Source organism: Trachypithecus francoisi, unplaced genomic scaffold (genome assembly GCF_009764315.1).
Source record: "Trachypithecus francoisi isolate TF-2019V2 unplaced genomic scaffold, Tfra_2.0 Lachesis_group18, whole genome shotgun sequence".
In the NCBI taxonomy this organism is placed as follows: Eukaryota; Metazoa; Chordata; class Mammalia; order Primates; family Cercopithecidae; genus Trachypithecus; species Trachypithecus francoisi.
The window spans coordinates 4,311,252-4,335,904 of NW_022681463.1; the positions used below are offsets into that span (position 1 = coordinate 4,311,252).

Sequence of the window (24,653 nt, forward strand, 5' to 3'; positions counted from 1 at the left end):
ATGTTCAAAGATTTTAGCTCCCACATATATGTGAGAAGACATGATATTTGTCTTTCTGTGCCTGACTTACTTAAGATGATGACCTCCAGTTCCATCCATGTTGCTGCAAATGACAGGATTTCATTATTTTTCATGGCTGTATAGTATTCTATTGCATATATCTACCACATTTTCTTTATCCATTCATCCACTGATGGACACTTAGGTTGATTCCACATTTTAGTTATTGTAAACAGTGCTGCAATCAACACTTGAGTGCAGATAACCCTTTGATATTTTGATTTCTTTTCCTTTGAGTGGATACCCAGTAGTGGGATTGTTGGATTAAATGGTAATTCCACTTTTAGTTTATTGAGAAATCTCCATACTGTTATTTATAGTGACTGTACTAGTTTCCACCAGCAGTGTATAAGAGTTTCCTTTTCTCCACATCCTCTCCAACATCTGTTTTTTGTTTGGTTGGTTGGTTGTTTGGTTGGTTGGTTTTGTCTTTTTAGTAATAGCCATTCTGCCTGGAGTAGGATGATAATCTCATTGTGGGTTTGATTTGCATTTCTCTGATAATTAGTGATGTTTAGCATATTTTTATATGACTGTTGGCCGTGATTATAAAATAACTATTTAACAACAGAAATTTAATAAAACAAAAGAGTTAAAAGACAGGATGTCTAAAAAAGTAAATAAAATTAAAAGAAATATTGCAGCCCCAAAAACAAATAGGGCAGAGTTTCTCAACTTGTGTCAGATACTGATATTCTTGGCCTTCAGGAAGGCTGAAGAAGGCCTATAATAGTGAAGATTCTTGGATAAGTTGTCTTCTGACCACAAAGAACATCAATCATTTGTATCCATATGCTGCAAAAATATTATCATTTTCTGTGTCTGCCATGACATGAAAAAGTTTTGTGAAAAGCTTAAAACCAGAGACAAAATGTTAAAGAACTAATTAAGAAATTTGAAAAATCAACATACAAAACAGACGTGGCTGAAAGGGAATTAGTGCCATAGAAGAAAGGTTTAATATAATCACAAGGAATGCAGATGATAAAAACCTAGAGGTCAGAGCAAAGCTAATTGATATTGAAGACAAAAAAAGATGATCCAACATATGCATAATTGGTGTTCTAGAGATTTCAAACTAAACAGAGAATAAACAGTAAGTTAAGAAGAGTTACAAGAAAATTTATCCTAAACGAAAAATAAATTAAATCTTTAGGCCAAAAGAACACATCAAATTCTAGGACTCAATGCCAAGAGATACGCTAATTAAATTATATTATTGATAAGATTTAACTTTATTGAGGTCTAACTTATGTGCAATAAAGTGCACCCATTCAAAGTGTGTGGTTCACTGAGCTTGACAGAGACACCCAAGAACCGCTAATACCCAGAAAACAGAACATCTTCATCAATGGCAGATGCTCCTCCTCTGTAGTCTGTTCCTCCCTCTGAACCAAGCTCTCTTGATCTGCTTGTTGACACCATAGTTTGCCTTTCCTAGAATTTTATGCAAAGAGGAGCATTCAGTTATATATCTTTTGTTTCTAGCTTTTCTCACTGTGCATAATGGTTTAGGGATTTTTCTACGGTGCTGTGCGTATCAGTCATTTGTTTATTTTTTTCGATTTTCTCATTTTGATATGTTTCACACATTGTATTTGTTTGAAAAACAGCTTCCCATGTTTACAAATTTTGAAAAAAAGAATCCCTGGACTAGATGATCCCTGGGGTGCTGACATGCTGTGGTCCATGGTTCATTGCTGGCTGCCCTCCTTCCCACCTAGGGGACAGGAAGCGGGAAGGCGAGCAGAGCCTGGCAGCTCCCACCTGGGGACAGGAGGAGGGAGGGCACTCAGGTACCAGCAGCTGGTGGCCGCCCTGGGCTTTTCTCTGTGTCCTTTTCCTCGCCACGGCCTGCAGTTCCTGGCCTGAGCCGGTGCCCTCAGGAGCCCTGCATCTCCACCTCCAGTGTCTGTCCTTCTCCAGCTCGATGTCACTAGCATCCATGGAGCGCTCCCTCTGCTCCTCCACCGCGTCACTGAGGAAGCAATCTTGGGAATGGTCTGCGAGTCAGGAAGCCCCCTGGCCATGGTGAGGCTCCCTCGTGGAGTCTCCCAGCAGGAGGCTGTGGGCTCTGCCCTGATGGTGCTGGAAGTCACTGGAGCTCTCACCCACGGAGCTGTTCCTGTGTGCGCACCAGCGGGCCACTCATCCTAGAAGGAAGCCCCGTGCGGGTCCCATCGGTGGGGTACCGCGCAGCGCTGGGGCGGGGCGCTCGCATCGCGTTGTTTCCTCCCAGACGTCGCCACCGCGCGCGCGCGCGCGGAAGTGAGGGAGGCGGGGATCCCGGAGAGTGTGCCGTTAGCCCTGCGTGGACTCCCACCTGGGATACCTGGGACGTCCGGACCTCCTGCTGGCACAGGCTGTGCCTCCGCTCCCAACTCTGCCAGGTAGGGCGACCTTGTGGGTGGCCCGGGGGGGGTCAGCGTCGTTTCGGTAACGGAGGGGAAAGAAGGCCTGACTGCTTCGCTTCCCAGCGCTTCTCGCGGATGATTTTGCCGCTACCCAGAATATCTTAAGAAAGGCAGCGCTTTCCATTGTGTACAAGTCTGCTCAGGTCACAGGGAAACCAGAAATCACCTGTGACCGGCCTCCCAGTCCTGCCGAGGGCGCCCCGGTCTCCAGCGCCAGCCCGGGCTGGCGCATCAGGGCCGCCATGGGGGCTAATCTGTCCCGGCGGAGAGGACCAGAACCTGCTGGGGTGCATGGGGAGGGCGGGGTTGCTGGGGCTGCTCCTATACCTTGCCGGATGGAGCGACAGGAGCGCAGCGCTAGGGACCTCAGAGAGCCCTGCAGCCAATCCACCCCACGCAGGAAGATATCGCCCTCCAGTGATTTATTTTTATTGGTAAATTGTGTTCCATTGCCTGGAGATAATATATTCTGCTTATCCAATTACCACTGATTTCCTCCCATCAGTGTTGGCTATTTTGAACAAAGCTGCTAAAAGCCTTTATCACAAGTGTTTTTGTGGACGTAAGTTTTTCCTTCTCTTGGCTAACTACATGAAAGTGGGAAGGCTGTCATGGTAGGTGTATGATTAAGTTTTCACAGAACCATAAACAGTTTTCCAACGTGGCTGTATCAGCATTTCCCTGATGATTAATGGTCTGAGCCATAGAATGAAGAATTTTTCCCTCATCTTTGAAGTTCAATAATTTAATACATTTTCCAGACCATTAATCATCAGGGAAATGCAACTTAAAAAAATGAGATGCTCTATGCACACATTGCAGCAGCCAAATTCAAAAGAAGGATTTCTTTACTCAAAGGTTAATAAGAGAGTTTTTCGTTTGTTTGTTTTTAGTGAAGAGGGCAAGTCATAACGGTCTTCTAAACTATGTTTAAATTTTAAACAGCACTTGACTTCTGGCACTAAAAAAATTAGGATTTTAGCACTTTTACACTTCTTCCCAACTTCTGTCTTCTGACCTCCCAAGTTTTGTGAAGATTTTTACTCTTAAGGCTTAGAAATGTACCTTCTATTCTGTAGTCTTAAAGTGACTGGGGCTCTAGCATTAATGCCCCATTTACATGAAGCATTTACTTAATACCATTCCTGTGATGTGCCTTTATTTTCAAGTGTTTTTCTAAAAAAAAGTATTAATTGACTATATTTCATTAAGAAAGGGTCAAAAGTGTTGAGCTTTAACTCTTTATTATGTGGACAATTTTCACGTGACCTTTATACTTGAGACACACCTTGGCTTAAGTGCCTTTGGTTGCATTACATTTCCTTCAGAACTTTGTAGAGTTGCCACTGTATTTTTTGAGGATAGAGTAAAATACCAACTCAATTTATACCCCTTGCAAAGGATTAATTTTTTTTTCTTTGGCTAAATTTCAGAATCTTTAATGTTGAAGTTGGGTGGTGATATTTAGGGTGATTTCTTTATCTGAGTAATTGAAACAGATCTTTAGTATCTTGAGGAGGACAACATTTCTCATTCTTGTCACTTACTTTTTAAGATTTAATTTTAATTGTGGCAAAATACACATAACATAAAATTTACCATCTTAACCATGTTTAAGCATCCAGTTCAGTGGCATTAAGTACATTCACATCGTTATGCAGCTGTGTTAGTCCACTCTCGCACTGCTGTAAAGAACCACCTGAGACTGGGTAATTTAGGAAGAAAGAGGTTTTTTTTTTTTTTTAGGAGTCTCACTCTGTCGCCCAGGCTGGAGTACAGTGGTGCCATCTCGGCTCACTGCAATCTCCGCCTCCTGGGTACAACTGATTCTCCTGCCTCAGCCTCCCGAGTAGCTGGGATTACAGGTGCCCACCACCATGCCCAGCTAATTTTTGTATTTTTAATAGAGACGGGGTTTCACCATGTTGGTCAGGCTGATCTCAAACTCCCAACCTCAAGTGATCTGCCAGCCTCAGCCTCCCAAAATGCTAAGATTACAGGCATGAGCCACCTTCTGGGATTACAAAATTTAGGCATAGTAACGTGTGCCTGTAGTCCCAGCTACTTGGGAGGCTGAGGTGGGAGGATCACTTGAGCCTGGAATGTCAAGGCTGCAGTGAGCTGCAGCCTGGGTGTCAGAACAAGACCCTGTCTCAAAAGAAAAAAATAAAAGAATTATGATGCATTCACACCATGGAATCCTATAGAGCAGAGGTGAACTATTTTTCTATAACATGTAAAAACTCAAAAACATATTGAATGGAAAAGACATTTGCAGCATGAAACAAATTATATCAATCATCAGATATGCAATAGAAACTATTCATGAATATACATACATATGGAGCATTTTTGGGTTGTTAGAATATTTGTGATTCTTAATGATCATCTCTGAGGGCAAGGAAGACAGAAGCAGGGATGATACAAAGCCAGCTTCATTTGCTTTATTTCATTTATATTTGAAAAGCTGGAGCGAATCTGACATAATGTCATTAGTCGCCAGTTCTGGGTAGAAGGCTCTCAGGTCTTAGCTCCACTATTTTTATTGCTCTTTTTTTTAATTTGTCAAAACAAAAATTACAACAGAATGTCTGTTTCCAATCTCTGTCCTTCTATAGCAGGCTACCATGTTTTGAAATAGTTAGCTACCAAATAAGATATATTCATTCAGTGATTATTTTCTTATTTAATAAAAACATATGTAAATGTGAGTCACAGCTTCGTTTAGCTTGCATTCCATCCCAAAGTAGAAAAAAGTTTTAGTTATATTTCAGTTACTTTTGTGCCCAATGAATGCATAATTTCTCTAATGTTTTGAAATATTAAAAATGCCTTTATTACTGACATAGAAGACCTCTCATGGAGGAGGGGCCCTCCGTTGACTAACACTGTTCTAGGTTATTTAAACAGTCTGTCAAGTTGGCAAGCTACCAAATGTCTGTGAAGACGCCTCCTTGTTTCTCAAACTCACCTCCCAAAGGGTGATCTGTGGTGTCTCCTTTCCTTGCAAGGCACAGCTGCCTGAATTTTCAGATGCATTTTGCATATGCTTCGGTTTCAGATTGTAATTTCCAAGAATGACCATGACAATGTCATCCATTCCATGTGCTTTAAAAATATATAAAATAAAACAGTGTGACCTTGACACTCCTGTTGAGCAAGAAGTCTCCTAGAATTTGAGCCAATTTCATTATAGCCTTGACCAAGAGTGTGGCTAAATTGATGTTATATGACCTCTGAGGCTGGATGACACTGTAGAGATGCCAAGCATTTCAGCCTGGCTTTCTTGGGACGCCTCTTCTGGGAATCCAGCTGCCATGCCATAAGGAAGCCCAAACCAGCCTGAGGCAGAGGGAGCACTTGGAGAATGGCCCAACGTCCAGCTGAAGTTCAGCCAAAGGCCAGTGTCAGCTACAGACTTGCTAGTGAAGTTGCTGCCAGAATATTCCAGTCCTGAGCCATTGACTCACCCCTCAGCCTTCTCACCTTCCTAGCTGAGGCCCAGACATCATGGGGTGGACATAAACTGCCCCTGCCAAGCCCTTTCCAAATCCCCAACCCTGTAAGCCTAAGAAGATGGAGTTTTATGTAGTCACTAAATGTTGGAGTGGTTTACTAGGCACCACTAGTGACTGGGGCAGGCTCTACATTCATGTGCACCTTAGCCAAACACCTGCATTAGGATTTATTTTCGAGTGTACTGTGGAGTATTATTCAAATACATTAATAAAGAGTAAAAGGTAGTACTGTTTTCTTTCAGTTTCTGATCTTTCCAATTATATTGTTCAAATAAGTCATTGTAAGTTTGAAAATAATAACCATAGTTATAGTTATAATAACTATATATGTGTATGTATATATATATAACCATAGTTATAATATCAAGTCCAGAATATAACAAAAGGAGGAAGTCCTAAATGAAAATTACTGGAGCTAAGAAATCCAGAGAATGAATATTCTTCAAAAACATTGTCTCAAAAGCTTGTGTCTTCACCCCATCAAAACATTTGTTGGCACTGTGTTAGAATCATCATTAGGTCATAGAAGCTGAAGTCATGCCTGCGAGTAAGGAGGTCCCCCAAAATTGAGAACAGGAGGTAACAGTTGGCTTTTTGCTACATAATAAACAAGCATTGATTTAGCACATAAATCTGTGGGTCAGCTGTTTGGACTGGACTCGGCTGGATGGTTTTATGGGTCCTCGTTGGACTCTCTCAAAGGTCTAGGTTCAGCTGCTGGTCAACTAGGTAACTGTATTTCTAGGGCTGCTGGCAATTGGTTGGGACATGGATTGCAAGATCAAATAGCATGTGACCCTGCAATTGCACAGCTCGCCAATAAGCTCAGGCTTGCTCCATTGCTGCTAGGCAGACTCTAAGACAGAGATGATGCATGCAAGGCCTTGGCACAGACCTAGTACAGCATCAGTTCCTCTGCACCAGCCCTGATTCTAGGAATGAGGAAACAGACTCCACCCTACAAAGTCACACTGTGAGGGCTTTGGGTGGGGTGGGTAGAGGCAGAATTCGGGCCATTTTGGCAACTCACACAGGGACCCAGAACTGAGCTCGATGGACATCAATACTTAAGAAACAGGCAGAAGAAAAGAAGAGCAGGTAAAAGAGGCCAAGGAATTCATAGAGAAATAAGAGAGCCAGAGATGCTAGCCTCATAGAGCAAGGGAGGAGAGTTCAGGAGGAACTCTCAGCAGAACCAACGTCTAAGAAAATACTTAAAAGGTCTGAAAAATGGCTCTCAAGTTTGGCAACTGCCATGCCTTTGATGGATGTGGCAGGAGCAATTCCAAAGGCAGAAGTCAGATTGCAGCAGGTTGGTTAGCAGCTAGGGCTAGGGAAACCTCTATTTTAAACACACATGACATAGCAATAATAAAGAAAAACAGTGCTGATAGGAATGGAAATGAGTAGAGATTGTAGTTCAGGTTTCGTTTTAATGATGGAAGTCCTCATTTGAGAAAGTGTGTGCCAGTGTCCCCAGAACACCATGTGTTTCAAATTTTTATCAAAGTTCCTGTGGATCCAGTCTGCATCTCACCTTCATTGAAGTCCTGAGTTTATCGTACGCTGGTGTGGCTGTAGGAACTATTTCCCTGGTGATAAGATTATCTTCTATTTCTCCCAGAGTTGTAATAGTTCCCATTCAGACCATCTTCAATGCTGTTGCTACAAGTTGATGTCAGTTGGAGATATATGAAAGGACAAGAATTTGTCCTGTTTTGATCTCTACTGCTTGACAAAAGGAGAGATTGTTATTAAATTAGCTTTTCAATGACAGAAGCACTGCAAGTGCATTTTAAGGTAATTCAAAAAAAACCGAAACATACTAGATAAAGCTAAAGTTCTCCTTGAATACTTGTGTCTTCCCAGTGCCTGCCTCTGCTTCCCACAGGTACCCTCTTATCAAGTGGTGTGGACTTTTCAGATCTTTTTTGCAGTTATATGCTGTATTCTCATAGAAAACACAGTCACGTGGTAATACAGTCTGAGAAATACATTGTTAGTCAATTTTGTCTTGTACATCATAGGGTATGCTTACACAAACCTAGATGGTACAGGCTACCACACCCCTAGGCTAGATGTTACAGCCTATTGCTCCTAGACTACAAACTTGTACAGCATGTGACTGTACTGAATATAGTAGGCAATTGTAACACAATAGTAAGTATTTGTGTATCTAAGCATAGAGAAGGTACAGTAAAAATACAGTCTAAAAGATTAAAAATGGCACACCTGTATCAGGCACTTACCATGAATGGAGTTTGCAGGACTAGAAGTTGCTCTGGGTGACATGTGAGTAAATGTGAAGCTCTAAGACGTTACCATATACTCCTGTAGACTTCATAAACACTGTACACTTAGGCTACACTAAAATTATTTAAAATACTTTTCTTTCTTCAATGGTAGATTAACCTTTGCTTACTGTAACTTTTTTTTACTTTAATAACTTAATGTTTTAACTTGACTGTTGTGAGAATACTTAGCTTCAAACACAAACACATTGTGCAGCTGTACAAACATATTCTTTCTCTAAATCCTTATTCCATAAGCTTTTTTCTATTTTTCATTTTCTTTTGCTAAAAATTTGGCACAAACACGTACATTAACCCAGGCCTACACAGGTCAGGATCATCACTGTCACTGTCTCCCATCTCCAGGTCTGTCCCACTGCAAGGTCTTCAGGGGCAGTGACACGCATGGAGCTGGCATCTCCTCTGAGAACAATGCCTTCTTCTAGATACCTCCTGAAGGACCTACATGAGGCAGTTCAACAGTTAACTTTTTTTTTTAATAAGGAGAAGGAGTATGCTCCAAGATAATAATAAAATATGCAGTATGGTAAATACTAGGCAATGGGAATGTTCCAGCCTCATTATAAACTTATGGGACCATTGCCATGTTTGTGGTCCACCATTGACTAAAACATTGCTCTGCAGTACATGACTGTACCTGGTGTAGTCAAACCATGTAGTGTCATTTTATGATTTTGTGTGTTGTTTCTTTAACACACAAATGTAACGATTTTATAGAAGTCATTCTGCACTGTCCGTTCTTATTTTTATTTTTTTAACTAAACAGTGTATCTTCCCTCCACAACTTCATCCATTACAAGGGGAATTTACTGCCTTCAGCAGCTCTTTCTCCTGTTCAGAGCATTAGGGCTTCAAATGTATTCGTATTTTGTGTAATACAGTAAGCATTTCTGTTTCTTATTCTTTCAGCTTTGGGGCCATTTCTGAATAGCTAAGAGGAAATATCCAACTTTATTACATTTTCTTAAAACCAGACATCTTTTGTTTATTTTCCATTCGGTGTGTTAGGGTTATATCCCTAGTATAGTTTTGCCATTATGAGAGGTCTTCAAAAAGTTCATGAAAAATGCATATTGTGAAAAAAACTATACATGAATTCAATTTTTTGCACTAAAATAAACTCATACTGACTTGTTATAACGTGTCTGGACAGGATATAGTTTGAGTCACTAAGAAGGATAAAACATCACTTTGAAAAGAGCTCCTGTCAGAGCAACATAAATTCTGCTAAGACAGAAGCAAGAGCAAACAACTTTTTAAATTTTTTGGTTCTTTTTAGAGACAGGGTCTTACTCTTTTACCCAGGCTGGAGTGCAATAACGTGATCATAGCTCACTGTAACCTCAAACCACTGGGTTCAAGTAATCCTCCCACCTCAGCTTCCCCAGTAGCTGGAACAACAGGTGTGTCCCATCACACCCAGCTATTTTTAATTTTTTTTTTTTTTTGTAGAGATGAGGTCTTGCTGTGTTGCCTAGGCTGATCTCAAAATGGTCTTAGGTAATCCTCCTGCCTTGGCCTCCCAAAGTGTTGGGATTGCAGGTGTGAACCACTGTACCCAGTCTCAAATATTTGGGTGGAAGAATGGTGAAATCATTGATGCTTTATGAAAAGATTTATGGAGATGCTATTCCCAAAGAAATCAGCAGTTTACGAATGGATAACTTGTTTTAAGAAGTGATGAGATAATTCTGAAGATGAAGCCCTCTGCAGTAGACCCTCTACATCAATTTTTAAGGGAAAAAAATTGTTTTTGTTCATGTAATACTTAAACAGGACCAATGATTTAGAGCAGAAACAATACCCAACACTATAGAAATCTGAATGGGTTCAGCTCCACAATTCTGACTGAAAAAATAACGTTGAGCAAACTTTCCACTCCACAGTTGCCAAAACTGTTGTTCCCAGATTAGCTGCAGACGAGAGCAGAGCTTTCAATGGGAATTTTAAAGAAATGGGATCAACCTCCAGAAGCATATCTTCAAAGAATTGCCACAGGAGCTGAAACACAGCTTTCCCCATACCATCCTGAAGACAAAGCACAATCAAATAAATGGCTACCAAGGGTGGAAGTGGCCCCATCAGAGCACAAGCAGACCGGCCAAGAGCAAAGGTCGTGGCAGCAGTGTTTTGGGATGCTCACAGCATAGTGTTTGTTGACTTCTTGAAGGGCCAGAGAACGATAACATCTGCTTCTTATGAGAGTGCTTTTAAAAAGTTAGCCAAAGCTTTAACAGAGAGACACCTGAGAAAGCTTCACCAACCAGTCCTCCTCCACCACAACAATGCTCCTGCTCATTCTTCTCATCAAGTAAGGGTGATTTTGCTAGAGTTTCGATGGTAAATCTTTAACCATCCACCTTACAGTCCTGAGTAAGCTCATTCTGACTTCTTTACCCCCTAATATTTAAAAAATCTGTAAAGAGCACCCTTTTTTTTCCAGTTAATAATGTAAAAAAGACTGCACTGACATGGTTAAATTCCCAGGACACTTAGTTCTTTAGGGATGGACTAAATGAATGTTATCATTGCTTACAGTAGTGTCTGGAACTTGATAGAACTCGTGTTGAGAAATAAAATCATTTTAAACTTTTATCTCTTAAATCTATTTTTTCATAAACTTTTTAAAGTCCTCTCATATGTGAGAAATATTCTAAATTACATCTTATAGTTAGTTATCATAGACATATGGAAAGGCTATTTATTTGATTCTATTAATCAGTGTATTCATCATCATGCTAAACTTGGGGCTAAGGATTAATGCTAAACTGGGCCTAAGTATAAGATAGTGGTAATGGTTCTGAAATTTATTATTACATAATGTATAATGTAACAATGTTATTTTTCTGACTTGGATAGGCATTTCGTAACTGTGTGGGAGAAACCTCTCATAAAAAATGCATAAAAAATGTACACTGAGGCCATTTCGGGGGGATGGAACATTGTGACCTCAACTCATTCTCAAATGATTGGGGTGGGGGAAAGCATTTTATTGTAGTTCAAGTGACAATTTTTTTGTATGTTTGAGATTTCCTAAAGTGTATTAAAAATAATATTTGGATGGGTACAACATACGTCATTCTAGTCATGGATGCTCTAAATACCCTGACTTCACCGCTATACAAGCTATGCATGCACTTGCACCCTGATATATTTTGGCTCTGTGTCCCCACTCAAATCTCATGCTGAATTGTAATCCTCGGTGTTGGGGGAGGGACCTGGTGGGAGGTGACTGGATCATAGAGGCGGTTTTCCCCGTGCTGCTCTCAGGATAGTGAGTTTTCACGCGATCTGGTGGTTTCAAAGTGTGTAGCGCTTCCCCTTTTGCTCTCTCTCTCTGTCTCCTGTCCCACCATGCAAAGACTTGCTTCCTTCCCATGTGTATTCTACCACAATTGTAAGTTTCCTGAGGTCTCCCAGCCATACTTCCTATACTGCCTATGGAACTTTGAGGTGATTAAATGCATTTTCTTCATATATTACCCCGTCTCATGTAGCTCTTTTTAGTGGTATGAGAACAGACTAATACATATCCCATAAACCTACTAAAAATAACAAAATCCCTTTGCAGCACCTCCTGCTAAGAAAGTGAAGTCTTAAAGAGAGGAATGAGAGTGTTTAGCCAAGGGCTTTTGAGTGTGTATTACTGCGAAGTCGGCCAATCCAGGCCTGGTGGGAAGTCTCCCGCTGACAGTACAGTCACCTCTGACTCAGCCTCAGCCAGTGAAGGCTCCAGAACAGCCGCAGCGTCCTCGTGTGCGGCCGTCAGTCCCACAGACAGACTTTGCCTTGTTCCCATGGCTGCCTTTGGCCCCTCGTATAATTTCTCCTCCCACTTGACTTTTCTGGAAGTTAGAATCCACAATCAGCTGCCAAGTAAGATGATTGTGGTCTCAGCGGAACTGCTTAACGAACAATGTAGACATACTCTTCCAGGGAGAGGGCTGGACAAGCCCCTTTTTGGGGTCCTTCCCAATTCTGTGACTTCTGACAGAAGAATCAGGCACCAGGCAGAGAGTGGCCTGGGCACTAAGTCCAGCCACCTGTTCCTGCTCCCACCCGCTGCGCTGAGCTGGAGCCCAGAGGACCTCATAGTTAAACCAGCTCAGCTTTCTGGGCAGTTGATTTCAGGGAAATCTTTAAATAGGAGCAGCTGTTGCTTTCTGAAGGCAGTTTCTGGGAATGCGTCTACTTAGTTCAAGTAATATTTTGGAATTTTGTTTTAAAATACTGTATTTTTAGAAATATTGAACAGTAATGCCATAAATCAGTTTAGTCACATATTAGGAATTATTATTACTTTAATACATATGGAGAAACTAAGTGCACACATGGACAGTGGCGAGGGCAGACATAAAAACAGAGCTTGGACACAGCCTGCAGCTACTGCCCAGGAAGCCAGCCCTGGGTGGAGACACAAAGCCCAGCCCCAGCAGCCGACTAATGCAGGTCAAACTTGCAGGAAGTCAGATTGCAAACAATAATTTTGTAACAATCGGCCTGATGGCCCAGACTTGATTAATAATTTCCCTAATTTTTGTCCCTACTTCCAACTCAGGAGCAAGAATAGAGAGCCAAACACACTCCCTCACCGGTCGCACGGCATGCCTCATTCAGCCACAGCCTGCAGCGTCCTCAGACCAGCAGCCACATTAAGGGCATGCCTGCAGGAGCCTCTCCCTGTCTTCATCATAAATCCCTCCCACTCCCTTGCCTGCCTTCCAGTACCTGTCAAACTCTTGAGATGGTGGCCGATGCCCTCGCTACAGCAAGCTCCTAATGATATGCTCTGCTTTTCTCATCTAGGTGGTCTCCATTTACTTCCACAATACTTAAATATATTTTGATGTACATTATCCCACCTGATTCTACACACCCCTGCAAGAAGGGTACAGCAGGCATTCCTTGAGTTTTTGGAGGCTTGAAACTTCCAATTACTCAACTAAAGCTACAGTGAAAGAGAAAAATGGTCCAATGACACTTGCTGAAGGGGGAAAGCAGAATTTACTCAAGGGGCAGTGGCCGCAGGTTCAGGGACTGCTGCCGTGGGTCTCGCAGTGGAGGGAGATGAGCTCAGCCCTGATGACAGCAACAAGCACTGGGAATTTGTAGCCAAGGAGTAGGGTGGGGTCAGTGGATGGAAAATGAGTAAGCAGAAATCTCAGGGCCACGGGGGATTGTGGCCAAACCCACCTAGCAGGATTCCTGGGGAAGGCAGGCGGGGTGCTTGGATGTCACCTGGGGAGAGTAAAGGCTGAGGAGCCCACTCAGACATCGAGGGTGACTGAGAAGGGAAGATGACCCTGCATATTGTAGGGAAAGGTCAGAAACAGTCACCACAGGACAAGCCCATCAAGATTCAGTGGCCCTCGCTGAGATTTTACACATTTCAAGGCTTTTATTTTCAGACTCAGATATCATAAAATCAGGCAAATAAAAATCTTTCCAATTTTTGTCCTTCATGATGATCCTAAATATTCTGAAACAGATCTCAGAGAGTCTACGAGGTCAAAATTGATTTTGCAATAATACTGAGATTTCATTTATGTTAACATGCAATGTGTTGCTTATTGCTGTCTTCCAATGAAACAATACATATTTTTTAAAAGTTCTCAACCTCTGTGTTGAATGTAATAAATAGGGCTATGACCTACATAAACAGAGGCTGAGGTCTTTGTTAAGTTCTAAGAGTGTTAAAAGTGCCCAGAGATCAAAAAGGTAAAACCACCATTTGAGGACAAAACTCCTTTCTCCTTGCCAAAACCACAGGCGTGCCTGGCTGCGTCTCCCTGCTGTTGCCGCATAGCGTGTCCACTCGTATTTCAGAATAGAAGCCTGGCGGCGAGGACGGTGCTGCATTCTGCGTGCTGTCTTGACTGGGCCGCAGGCTACCCCGTATTTAGTCAAACACGACTCTGGGTGTGTCCGTGAAGGTGTTTCCGGAAGAGACTAACATTGGAATCTGTGGACCGGGCAAAGCACATGGCCCTCCACAATGCGGGCGGCCTCACCCAACCAGTTCAGGCCTGAATGAGACAGAAAAGGCTGCCCCCCGCCCATGCCAGGTAAGAGGGAATTCCTCTCCCTCACTGCCTGGGGCTGAACATCGGTCTTGTCCTGCCGTTGGACTCAAACTGAAACATCGGCCCTTTCGGGGTCTCAAGCTTGGCCTGGAACTTATACTGCGGGAGGGGCTCTCCTGGGACTCCAGGTTGTCGACTGCAGGCCTTGGGCTCATCAGCCTCCATGATCATGGGAGCCAATTCCCTATAAGAAATCTCTCTCTCTAGATCTGAACATCCTGGGAGTTCTGTCTCACTGCCTGCCATATGTGAACACGTTAGCAGTCTAGCAGTGTCTTCATACCACTTTCTATAAGCCAGACACATCCCTTTCCAATGTGGCAAAAATGAACATGTTTATTAGCATGACCCAAAGACATTGCCTCTATCTAGCATATAAAAATAAGCAAAAGTATATAAACTTAAAATTATGCTCCGTAATCAGGGTTTCAATATTCTCTCTTACTTAGAAATCATCCAGGTATTCACAAATTATACCTTATTTAATTCAGTTTGAAATCAATCTAAGATCTTAGGGTATCTAAAAATCTTGAAAATTATTTTCAAGCTGACAGTGCAACATAACAGCCATTGAAGAAAACAGTTCATCAGAATAAGGATTCCATTTACTTAAAATCTTACATTTTTCATAATCATATATTACAAAGGAGCAATATTAGCTTATTTGATCAGTAAACCTGTTTTAGTTTAGGAAGAACAAACCTGAGTAGTTAGGTATTCTACTTAACATTGATAAATCAGGGAGAGCTATTTTAAAACTAGATTTTAGACTGGATTGAATTAGTCTCATTTACCAAAGATTGGCTTATTTTTTAAACTTGAATTCTTAGAACATTTCTGAATTAGATTTTGTACACACACACACACACACACACACACACCACATTTAAGGCATGCTTTCATTAATGAAGTTCAATTTCCTTATTTTCTTGAAGTTTTGGAAATTTTCACTTTATATAAGTGCTTACTTATTTCTGTAAGCCAGTCAGACAGAGCCCCTTAAACTTAAGATATTTTATAATTTAACTTATTGATACTGTGAAGGGAAAATAAATCTTTTTTTTTTTTTTCTTGAGACGGAGTTTCACTCTTGTTGCCCAGGCTGGAGTGTAATGGTGTGATCTCCACTCACTACAACCTCCCCCGCCTACCCCCGGGTTCAAGCGATTATCCTGCCTCAGCCTCCCAAGTAGTTGGGATTACATGCATGCGCCATCACACCCGGCTCATTTTGTATTTTTAGTAGAGACAGGGTTCCTCCATGTTGGTCAGGCCAGTCGCCAACTCCCGACCTCATGTGATCCGCCCACCTGGGCCTCCAAAAGTGCTGGGATTACAGGTGTGAGCCACCTCGCCCGGCCAGAAAATAAATCTTGGAACCCCAAAATCACTAAGCTAAAGGGAAAGGACAAGCTGGGAGCTGCAAACCTGCCTCCCATTCTATTCCTGAATAAGATAGGTACCAAGATGGAAAAGCTACATACCTCCCTCACAGTTTGACCACAGGGAAGTTCCTTGTGGACCAAGGGCACACACACATCAAAGTCATCCCTCTGCTCACATGAAACAAATGATGCCTTCCTTTACCCTCTTGTTTCACTAGGCCGGACTAAGGCATAAATGACTATTCCTGTAAATTGTGCCTTCCATTAAAGGTTAATCAGAAACTCAAAAGAATGCAATCGTTTGTCTCTTAACTACCTATGACGTGGAAGCTCCCTCCCCACGTTGAGTTGTCCCGCCTTTCCAGACCGAACCAACGTACACCTTACATATATTAATTGATGTCTTACGTCTCCCTAAAATGTATAAAACCAAGCTGTGCCCCAACCACCTTGGGCAAATGTCATCAAGGCCTCCTGAGGCGGTGTCACGGGCATGTCCTTAACCTTGGCAGAACCAACTTTCTAAGTTTGATTGAGAACTGTCTCAGATACCTCTTGGTTTACAATTTGGCAACCACAAAGGGACTCTGAGTGGAAGTGCCCCTGACCTTTGACAAATCTACTGGTGTTTGGTTCATTAGCATGACCCAAAGATATAGCCTCTATCTAGCATATAAAAATAAGCAAAAGTATATAAACTTAAAATTGTGCTCAGTAATCAGTGTTTCAATATTCTATCTTACTTAGAAATCATCTAGGTATCCACAAATTATACCTTAATTAACTCGATTTGAGGTATATCATAAAGCTGTCTTTATGGCTCAAACCAACAGGACAATTTGCTGGGGCCTGGGAGTTCCCCTCCCTCCAGAGAATCCCTGATCTCCCAATATTTGGCTGAGATCTAAAGTTTATTTTGTTGTACAACCATCCAGAGGTAAGAAAACATTACATGCTCCCACAAGAGGTAAAGGCTGTTTTGAATTGTGGACAAATAATCATAAGACCTATAGTGCTCAGATGTTCAGACATAGAGATGTTACAAAGAAGAATTCAAAGTTTTACAGTCATGTAAGGAATGACTCTAGCCATATTTGTACGGTTGTTCGTGACTATAAATGACTACCGCATTTCAGGTCCTCCAAAGAAAATTGAAATGAATTTATAAATAGATGTAAAACTGGTCGCTATCCACAGGGCAATAATTAATTGCATTCTACTGGACACAATTTGCATTTCCATGGACAAGATCGTTTGCATTTCTATTCATTTTCCACAACTTCTGGAGTTCTAAGGTGTTTTTTGCTTATTTAGTTGCGTTTGTCTTTTTCAGACGATCTCACCATGTCCCTGTGGTCTCCAGAGAATGTCACACGTGCTCACGACTCCACTTTGTCCTTTAGGCCTTGGCTCACATACTGTTCCCTCAAAGATGATTTCCCAGAGCAACCAAGCTAAAGTCGCTTTCACTTCAAGTCCCCACTCATAGTTCTATTTTTCCCCTTCATAGAACTTATCATAATTTGTCATCGTATTTTTATTTGCAGTATTGTTGAAAGTCTCTGTATTCCACATGGCAGAGATAGTTTCTCTTTTCCTCCACATTCTACTCCCAGCATCTAGCTAAAGTCGTTCATAGCAGATATTCACAAATTAATACATAAAAGAAAGAGAAATAGACAAACAGTGAACAGCTTTCTGAAAGCTGAACTCACTCCAAGTTCTTTAAAGAATTAAAACATGAGGGCTGGAACAGGGGCTACTCCAGTAGCTCTTTTAATCTACCTTTGTGTTCTGAAGAATAATGGACATCCTTCTATGTCTCCTACTTCAAATCAGTTTTCTGAGTTCTCGGGCTTAGAGAGTTGTCCCTCTACCCTAACACTCCTTTCAGAGTCTGCTTCAGAGCCCCTTGGGTGTCCATAGAGAGGGAGAACTAGTGATCCACCTCTGCATACTAAAGTGGGTCTGAGTCCAGGCCTCACCTGGGCTTTACAGGTGCACATGGCTTTTCAGTCTTCACAGAGCTTTCTCTTAGCCTCACACCTGTCCTAAAAGGGACAGATGAGAAAACGAGCCTGGGAGCACAGTGGACTTAGAGACTCTGAAGCTAACTCTCCTGGGAGTAAGAGCCACCCTGCAAGATGTACCCTGTGCCAGGTGCTAAGCCAGCTTCATCTCACATCTCCCAGTGACTCTACAGGGCAGGTGACCTAGCTCAGGCTGCTGTAACAAACACCACAGACTGGGTGGCTGAAACAACAGACATTTATTTCCTCACAGTTCTGAACACTGGAAAGCCTAAGACTAAGACCCAGCAGGGTTGGCTCCTGGTGAGGGCTCTCTACCTGGCTTGCAGACGGCCACCTTCCCACCGTCCTCACATGGCCTTTCCTTGATGTGTGAGCATGGAGAGGAAAGAGACCTTCCTCTTCTTATACAGCACCAATCCTGTAGGACTAGGACTCCATCCTTAGGCCCTCATTTAACCTTCATTACCTCCTGGAAGTCCTATTTTAAATGCAGTCACATTAAGGGTTAGGGCTTGAGCACATGAATTTGGGTAGGACATGATTCAGTCCCTAGCAGCAGGAACATCCTCATTTTACAGACAGGAAAGTTGAGGCAAAGGGAAGTTAAGCAAAATCTGTTCCAGCCTTGGGGAGGGGAGCCAGGGGTGAACCCTGGGCTGGGCAGGGGTCAGAGCCATGCCTGTGGCCAGCATGCTGTACCTCCTCCCCGACACCAGCATGACGGCTGCCACACCAGTACCAGGTCTCATGCTAGGGACTGGAGATGCACTGAGTCAGGGACTGGGTCAGAAGCATGGTTATACTTGCTGGGCAGTGGCTGCTTCACAGGCTTAACGCCCTGGAACCCTCCCTCACACAGCCAGGAAGGCACAGGGAAGAAGAAAGTGATCTGCAGGGCTGCACTGGGCTGCATGAGTTCACAGCTAATGACGGGTCTGCACTTCCAAGAGAGGAGAGGTGTGAAAGAGTGAGGAACAGACAGACACCTTCTCATCCTCCCAAATGCCGGGCTGTGACTCCCACCTCGAGAAAGCACCCTAGGGAAGACCTAAAGCAGGATGCCCCCAGCAGAGGACGGGTCCTAGGTGTGCCTGCCAACACCTGCTTTCCTAGCCTGGGAGCTCAGGACAGTCTGGCCGTGGTCTACCTCTCCTAAAACAACTGGAATGCCATACGTGGATTAGGTCAGAATTAAAGTGCCATCTTTTCTTCTTCCCATGTATCACCAGATGTTGGGAACTAACAATAGGTGTGGAACAGATTGGGTGGAAAGCATAAAGTGTGAAGTACACGTTTATTGTCCAAAAAAGTGTGTAAAAAACACATCTTTTAAAATGTACGTATTCTTCTTTCTTCAAAGCACAGCCTTTTCAAAACTTTGGTAATAACTTTGTAGGACTTTTAAAAGCCTACAAGTGAAGTTTTTTTTAAATTTGTTTTTATTTATTTATTTATTTATTTTACTTTAAGTTCCAGGATACAAGTGCAGAACATGCAGGTTTGTTACATAGGTATACGTGTGCCATGGTGCTTGCTGCACCTATCAATCCGTCACCTAGGTTTTAAGCCTCGCATGCATTAGCTGTTTGTCTTGATGCTTGCCCTCGCCTTACCACCCTGACCGACAGGCCTTGGTGTGTGATGTTCCCCTCCCTTGGTCCATGTGTTCTCATTGTTCAACTCCCACTTATGAATGAGAACATGCAATGTTTGGTTTTCTGTTTCTGTGTTACTTTGCTGAGGACATCTTCCAGTTTCATCCATGTCCCAGCAAATGACATGATCTCATTTCTCTTTGCGGCTGCATAGTATTCCATGATGTATATGTACCACATTTTCTTTATCCAGTCTATTATTGATGGGCATTTGGGTTGGTTCCATATCCTTGCTATTGTGAATAGTGCTGCAATAAATGTAAGTATGCCTCTTTATTATAGAATGATTTATATTCCTTTGGGTATATACCCAGTAATGGGATTGCTGGGTCAAATGGTGTTTCTGGTTCTAGATCCTTGAGGAATCGCCACATTGTCTTCCGCAATGGTTGAACTAATTTATATTCCCAACAACAGTGTAAAAGCATTTCTATTTCTCCACAGTGTCACCAATATCTGTTGTCTCTTGACTTTTTAATCACTGCCATTCTGACTGGCATGAGATGGTATCTCACTGTAGTTTTGATTTGCATTTCTCTAATGATCAGTGATGTTGAGCTTTTTTTCATATGTTTGTTGGCTGCATAAATGTCTTCTTTTGAGAAGTGTCTGTCCTTTGGCCACTTTTTGATGGAGTTCCTTGTTTTTTTCTTGTAAATTTGTTTTCTTGTAAATTCTGGATATTAGAATTTCCCTGTAAATTCTGGATATTAGACCTTTGTCAGATGAGTAGATTGCAAAATTTTTATCTCATGCTGTAGGTTGCCTGTTCACTCTGATGATAGTTTCTTTTGCTCTGAAGAAGCTCTTTAGTTTAATTAGATCCCACTTGTCAATTTTAGCTTTCATTACAATTGCTTTGGACGATTTCATCATAAAATTTTTGTCTATGCCTACGTCCTGAATGGTATTGCTTAGGTTTTCTTCTAGGGTTTTTTATGGCTTTGGGTTTTACATTTAAATCTTTAATCCGTCTTGAGTTAATTTTTGTATAAGGTGTAAAGAAAGGGTACAAGTTTCAGTTTTCTGCATATGGCTAGTCAGTTTTCCCAGCACCATTTGTTAAATAGGGAATTCTTTCCCTATTGCTTGCTTTGTAAGGTTTGTCGAAGGTCAGGTGGTTGTAGATGTGTGGTCTTGTTTCTGAGGTCTCTGTTCTGTTCCATTGATCTATATGTCTGTTTTGGTACCACTATCATGCTATTTTGATTACTGCAGCCTTGTAGTATAGCTTGAAGTCAGGTAATGTGATGTCTCCAGCTTTGTTCTTTTTGCTTAGGATTGTCTTGGCTATGCAGGCTCTTTTTAGGTTCCATATGAACTTTAAAGTAGTTTTTTTCTAATTCTGTGAAGAATGTCAATGGCAGTTTGATGGGAATAGCATTGAATCTATAAATTAGTTTGGTCAGTACAGCCATTTTCTTTTTTTTTTTTTTTTTTTTTTTTTTTTTTTTTGAGACGGAGTCTCGCTGTGTCGCCCGGGCTGGAGTGCAGTGGCGCGATCTCGGCTCACTGCAAGCTCCGCCTCCCGGGTTCCCGCCATTCTCCCGCCTCAGCCTCCCGAGTAGCTGGGACTACAGGCGCCAGCCACCTCGCCCGGCTAGCTTTTTGTATTTTTTTTAGTAGAGACGGGGTTTCACCGTGTTAGCCAGGGTGGTCTCAAACTCCTGACCTCGTGATCCGCCCGTCTCGGCCTCCCAAAGTGCTGGATTACAGGCTTGAGCCACCGCGCCCGGCCAGCCATTTTCACAATATTGATTCTTCCTATCCATGAGAATGGAAAGTTTTTCCATTTGTCTTTGTCCTCTCTTATTTCCTTGAGCAGTGGTTTGCAGTTCTCCTTGAAGAGGTCCTTTACATCCCTTCTTAGCTGTATTCCTATGTATTTTATTCTCTTTTTAGCAATTGTGAATGGGAGTTCATTCATGATTTGGTTCTCTGCTTGTCTATTGTTGGTGTATAAGAGTGCTTGTGATTTTTGCACATTGATTTTGTATCCTGAGACTTTGTTGAAGTTGCTTATCAGTTTAATGAGTTTTTGGGCTGAGACAGTGGGGTTTTCTAAATATAGAATCCTGTCATCTGCAAACAGACAATTTAACTTCCTGTCTTCCTATTTGAATATGCTTTATTTCTTTCTCTTGCTTGATTGCCCTGGCCAGAACTTCCAATACTGTGTTGAACAGGAGTGGTGACAGAGGGTATAGTTGTCTTGTGCTGGTTTTCAATAGGGCTCTAAGAACTTGTTTTCTGAATTTGGGTGCTCCTGTAGGGGGACCATGTGTATTTAGTTAGTTCTTCTTGTTGAATTGATCCCTTCTTTATCTGTTTTGATCTTTGTTCATTTAAAGTCTGTTTTGTCAGAGACTAGAATTGCTGCCCCTGCTTTTTTTCTCCTTTGCATTTGCTTGGTAAATTTTCCTCTATCCCTTTATTTTGAGCCTATGTGTATCTTTGACTGTGAGATGGGTCCCTTGAATACAACACACAATGGGTCTTGACTCTTTATCCAGTTTACCAATCTGTGTTTTTTAGTTGGAGAATTTAGCCCATTTATATGTAAGGTTAATATTGTTATGTGTGAATTTGATCCTTTCACTATGATGCTAGCTGGTTATTTTGCACACTACTTGATGCTGTTTCTTCATAGTATCATTGATCTTTATATTTTTGTGTGTTCTGGAGTGGCTGGTACCAGTTTTTCCCTTCCATATTGCTTACCATAGTGCTTCCCTACCATATCCGTACCATAGTGCTTCCTTCAGGAGCTCTTGCAAGGCAGGCCTAGTGGTGGCAAATTTCCTCAGCACTTGCCTGTCTGAAAAGGGTTTTCTTTCTCCTTTGCTTATGAAGCTTAGTTTGGCCAGATATGAAATTCTGGGTTGAAAATTCTTTTCTTTAAGAATTCTGAATATTGGCCCCCACTCTCTTCTACTTGTGGGGTTTCTGCTAAAAGATCCACTGTTAGTCCAATGGGCTTCCCTTTGTAGGTGACCTGGTCTTTCTCTATGGCTGCCCTTAACATTTTTTCCTTCATTTCAAACTTGGAGAATCTGATGATTGTGTGTCATGGAGTATCTTAGTATCTTAGTGGGGTTATCTTAGTGAGTTTTCTGTATTTCCTGAATTTGAATGTTGGCCTGTCTTGCTAGGTTGGGGAAGTTCTCCTGGATAGTATCCTGAAGTGTGTTTTCTAACTTGGTTCCATTCTCCTCATCTCTTTCAGGTGCTCCAGTCAGTTATAAGTTTAGTCTTTTTCCATAGTCCCATATTTCTCAGAGGTTTTGTTTGTTCCTTTTTATTCTTTTTTCTCTAATCTTTTCTGCCTGCCTTATTTCAGCAATATAGTCTTCCATCTCTGATATTTTTTCTTTTTCTTGATTGATTTGGCTATTGATACTTGTGTATGTTCCATGAAGTTCTCAAGCTGAGTTTTTAGCTTCATCAGGTCATTTATGTTCCTCTCTAAACTGTTTATTCTAGTTAACGGCTCCTCCAACATTTTATCAAGGTTCTTAGCTTCTTTGCATTGGGTTAAAACATGCTTCTTTACCTCAGCAAAGTTTGTTATTACTCACCTTCTGAAGCCTACTTCTGTCAGCTTGTCCATCTCATCCTCCATCCAGTTCTGCACTCTTGTCGGAGACATGTTGCAATCATTTGGAGGAGAAGAGGCTCTCTGGCCTTTTGGGTTTTCAGCATTTTTTTCATTGATTCTTTCTCATCTTCATGAGTTTGTCTAGTTTCAATCTTTGAGGCTGCTGACTCTTGGATGAGGTTTTTGTGGTGACTTTTTTGTTGATGCTGTTGTTGCTTTGTGTTTGTTTGTTTGTTTGTTTTTCTTTCAAGAGTCAGGACCCTTTTCTTTTCTTAGGGATGTTGTGGTTTGCTGACAGTTCACTTCAGGTCCTATTCATCTGGTTCACTCCTGCACCTGGAGATGTCACTTGAAGAGGCTGGAAAACAGCAAAGATGGGTGCCTGCTCCTTCCTCGGGAATCCCTGACCTCGAGGGGCACAGACCTGATGCCAGTAAGAATGCTCTGGTATAGAGCATGTCTGACAACCCCTGTTTGGGGCAGGGGGGTCTCACCAACTTGTGTGGCACAGGAAGCAGTACTTGTTTGATGAGGCACTTTGGCTGTCCCTTGGTGGAGGGGGTGTGCTGTGCTGGGGGGAACTCACACGTCTGGGCTGTCCAAATTCCTCAGAGCTAGCAGAAGGAAAGACTAAGTCTGCTGGTTCACAGAGCCTACAGCCACCCTTCCCCCTACGGAATCAGGCCCAGAGAGATCAGAGTTCTGTCCCAGAGCCCCTGGCTAGAGTTGGGGTTCCTGCAGGGAGGCCCTGCAGCTGCAGTGTTGACTGCTGCCCTTCCCCCAAGGAGCTCAGACAGCTTAGACAGCAGGCAACCACAGCAGTGTTGATGGCCGTCCCTCCCCCCACATTTTTATTTATTGTATAAATAAAAATATATACCATTTTTATTTATGATTTACAATACATTTTAAAAACTAAAAAATGAAAAAAATAATGTTTTTGTCGTGAGACATTCTTACTAATATAGTAAGTTTTCTTTTTACGACAGAGAAGAAGGGGAACCTGTCTTGGTCTGTTTTGTGTTGTTATGAGAGAATGCCACAGAGTAGATAATTTATAAAGAAAAGAAAATTATTTCTTTTTTTTTTTTTTTTGAGGCGGAGTCTCGCTCTGTCGCCCGGACTGGAGTGCAGTGGCCAGATCTCTGCTCACTGCAAGCTCCGCCTCCCGGGTTTACGCCATTCTCCTGCCTCAGCCTCCCGAGTAGCTGGGACTACAGGCGCCCGCCACCTCGCCCAGCTAGGTTTTTGTATTTTTAGTAGAGACGGGGTTTCACCGTGTTAGCCAGGATGGTCTCGATCTCCTGACCTCGTGATCCGCCCGTCTCGGCCTCCCAAAGTGCTGGGATTACAGGCTTGAGCCACTGCGCCCGGCCAGAAAATTATTTCTTAAGGTTGTGGAGGCTGCGATGTCCAAGATCAAGGTGCTGGCATCTTGTGAGAACCTTCTTGTGTCATCCCATAGTGGAAGTTGCAAGGGCAAGAAGAGAGTGTTTGAGAGAGCATAAGAGGAGCCAAACTCACTTCCATAACAAATCCAGCCTCTCAATAAGTAACCCACTCACTCCGTAAGACATTAGAGCCCTCAGATCTAA

General features: G+C 42.3%; 1 protein-coding gene across 1 annotated transcript; it reads left to right on the forward strand.

The window, feature by feature from the left end:
* The first annotated feature begins 1,717 nt into the window (after nt 1-1,717).
* Nucleotides 1,718-24,133, forward strand: LOC117063646. Its single transcript, XM_033177446.1, has 3 exons — nt 1,718-1,856; nt 2,122-2,450; nt 23,335-24,133. The coding sequence occupies exons 1-3, from the start codon at nt 1,718-1,720 to the stop codon at nt 23,509-23,511; spliced, it is 645 nt and encodes a 214-aa protein (XP_033033337.1). The 3' UTR covers nt 23,512-24,133.
* The last annotated feature ends 520 nt before the right edge of the window (nt 24,134-24,653 follow it).